Raw genomic sequence first — 2546 nt, 5'->3', positions numbered from 1 at the left:
GACTTCCCAGACCACCTCAAGTTCTGCCCTGGCCCCTCTCCTGGCTCCAGGAATGGAGGTTCATTCCCGATGGCAGAGGTCTGGGATCTCCTCGTGGGTTTGAAAACAAACAATTCTTCTCCTACTTGACACATTCCGTCCTCTGCTCTGGGAAAAGTTCTGGTCCAGAGACCCAGCAAGATCACGGCAGCTGCACCAGCTGAGAGGGAGGTGGCCTGCAACTTCGTTCTGTCACCAGGTCCCCTTGGATTTGGGGACACCACCATCCTGAGACTCAGTGAAAACAGTCTGAGGGGCTACTCCTTCCTCCCTGAGGCCCCGGTTACTGGGTGTTCTCATATTTCAGGTATCTGATCAGCCTGCCCGGGAGCGGCAATGTGTCTAGGAGTTTTATACGATATTTCCCAATGGCCTTTCGAACCCGCAGCCGGCAAAGGTGAGCCAGAGGTCTCGGAGGTTCTGGAAAAGGAGGGAAAGAGAGATGCTGATTTGTTGACAAAGGGTTTGCATCTGTGACCTCTGGCTATGGGAGGCTCCCAGCTGATGTGCTGGGTGAGAGAGGGGTGCCTGCTACTGGTAACCCCAGTCCCTACCAGCTATGGAGACCTGGCACCTACCCACGTGTCACCCTCCATTGATCTGCACAGCCCAAGGAAGTCACAGGGTAGGTCCCATGCCCATTTCCCAGGGGAGGAAACTGAGGTTTGGTGAGGTGTGGGTTTGCCCGGGATCACTCCTGCTCCTCCCTCTTCACACACACCCGGACCCCCAAACACAGCCTCAGCAAAGGCTCAGAGAGTTTGACCTCTTACGTGCCCCTGCTCGTGAGAGTCAGCTCTGGGCTCCCCAGGGTGCTGAGAGGCCAGGGTGAGGCCTAGGGGCTGGGCAGCTCCCCGTGGGCTCCAGAATCCCCCTCACTGCCTCCCCTAGGAGGCCTCAAGGGTGCCTCATGTACGACAGTTTTCTCAGCTGTGGGGTGGGGAATTGTAGGACTAGGGACAGATGCAGCTTGTGATGGTCATTTATTTCAGACCTGGGCACAGGATCAGGTATGGGGAAGGTGTCTGTTGAATCAATGTCATTCATTGACTCATTCATTCAACAAGCACATGCTGAGCCCCTTCACTGTGCCTGGCCCTGTGCTTGGGCCAGATATGCAGAGGTGCCTTCCCAGGGGCTGTGGGGAAGGCTTCCACACCAGGCAGCAGACGGTGCCATCTGAGTGGGGGCGTGAGGGGTGGGCAGGAATCTTCCAGGTGGGTTAGGGAGGCAAGGGCATGCCAGTAGGGAAAACAGCAACTGCCAAGCCTAGGAGGTCCTGGCAAGCTTGCGGGGGAGGGGGTGTGGAGGGGAGTGGAGGGCCAGGCAGCTGGAGTGTTGCTGAGCGAGGCGTCATGTGCCCTTCTTCCCGGAATAATGATGTCAACACCATAGCGTTACATGGAAAAGCACGTGGGGAGGGTTTTGCAGATGGAGGGTGGGCTGTAAGGTGACAAACATAGGTACTGGTTAAGAACTATTTGTTCTACCTGTTAGTAACTGTTTACTGCACACTAAAGGTCTCTGCACGTTTTCCCCTGCGACGTGGTTTAGTTGTGAGGGATTACCCTTCTCTAGGGAAGGCAGGAGGAGGGGACAGAATGCTGGGATGACATCCAGGCATGGACTACTCCACCCTCTAGTGGCCAAGGATCGTGGTGACAGCAACCAATTATTCATTAGCTCAAGGAAGTTTTGGTGTGCATCTAGAGTGATGCCACCCCTCCTCTGTCACTGTCCCAGGAACTTTATCAAAGGCCTCTCAATTCGAGCGCTTTTCAGGTATCTGTACAAATGAAAACTCCTACCACAGGCTTGGGTTCAAAAGGGTACGGGGATGAAGGAGAAACTTGGTATGACAAAGTGGGGACACTTGGGGCTGGGCACCAAGGCAGTACAATCTCACCCGGGGACAGGAGCAGCAGCTGTGGAATGACAACAACAATAACCTGCTTCAGGTCAGGCTCCGTGTCACTCAACTGACAAACGCTCGGCCCAAGATGGGACTGTGCCCCTTACAGCCAGAGGAAGCCCTGGGCTAGCCGAAACTCCTCTGTGCAGATGCCCATTTCTGACACCTGTGGCATCCAGTTCAACTGCTCCTGATGCCTCACCTGTTCAGGTGAGCTCTATAACGACTAAGAGGGGTTCTGCTTCCTCGGCCTGACTTGGATGGTGGCCAAAGCCCACTTCACGGTGCCAGGCACACCCACTTGCAACAACTGCAGGTGGGTAGAGTTGGGGGGCACTGGATAATAAGCCTGCCCAATCTCCTCTGTTCAGGCAGGAGGGGCATGCCCACGGTCTCCCAGCAAGTCCCTGGCAAGGTTGGCTCCAGAGTTCAGGGGGCCTGTCTCTTAGACCAGTACTGCTCCAATGGTGGTCTGTGGACCAGCAGCATTTGGTGCCACTTGGGAGCCTGTTGAAATGCAGACTCTCAGGCTCCACCTCAGACCTGCAGAATCAGAAGCTGCACTTTTAGCAAGATGCCCAGGTGCTTCGTTTGT

At 55.4% G+C, this 2546-nt stretch overlaps 1 protein-coding gene across 1 annotated transcript in view; it reads right to left on the bottom strand.

Annotated features, from left to right (window-relative positions):
* ASB2 (ankyrin repeat and SOCS box containing 2) overlaps positions 1-2546 on the bottom strand; it is a 33053-nt gene that overhangs the window by 753 nt on the left and 29754 nt on the right. Inside the window, exon 9 of the mRNA XM_008587062.1 lies at positions 16-459. Within this exon, the coding sequence (XP_008585284.1) occupies positions 323-459 (137 nt within the window). The 3' untranslated portion in view covers positions 16-322. The remainder of the gene's footprint in view (positions 1-15; positions 460-2546) is intronic.

This window comes from Galeopterus variegatus, unplaced genomic scaffold, assembly GCF_000696425.1.
Source record: "Galeopterus variegatus unplaced genomic scaffold, G_variegatus-3.0.2 Scaffold4237, whole genome shotgun sequence".
In the NCBI taxonomy this organism is placed as follows: Eukaryota; Metazoa; Chordata; class Mammalia; order Dermoptera; family Cynocephalidae; genus Galeopterus; species Galeopterus variegatus.
Note: the sequence above shows the minus strand (reverse complement) of the source record. Positions and strands in the feature narration are given on the sequence as shown.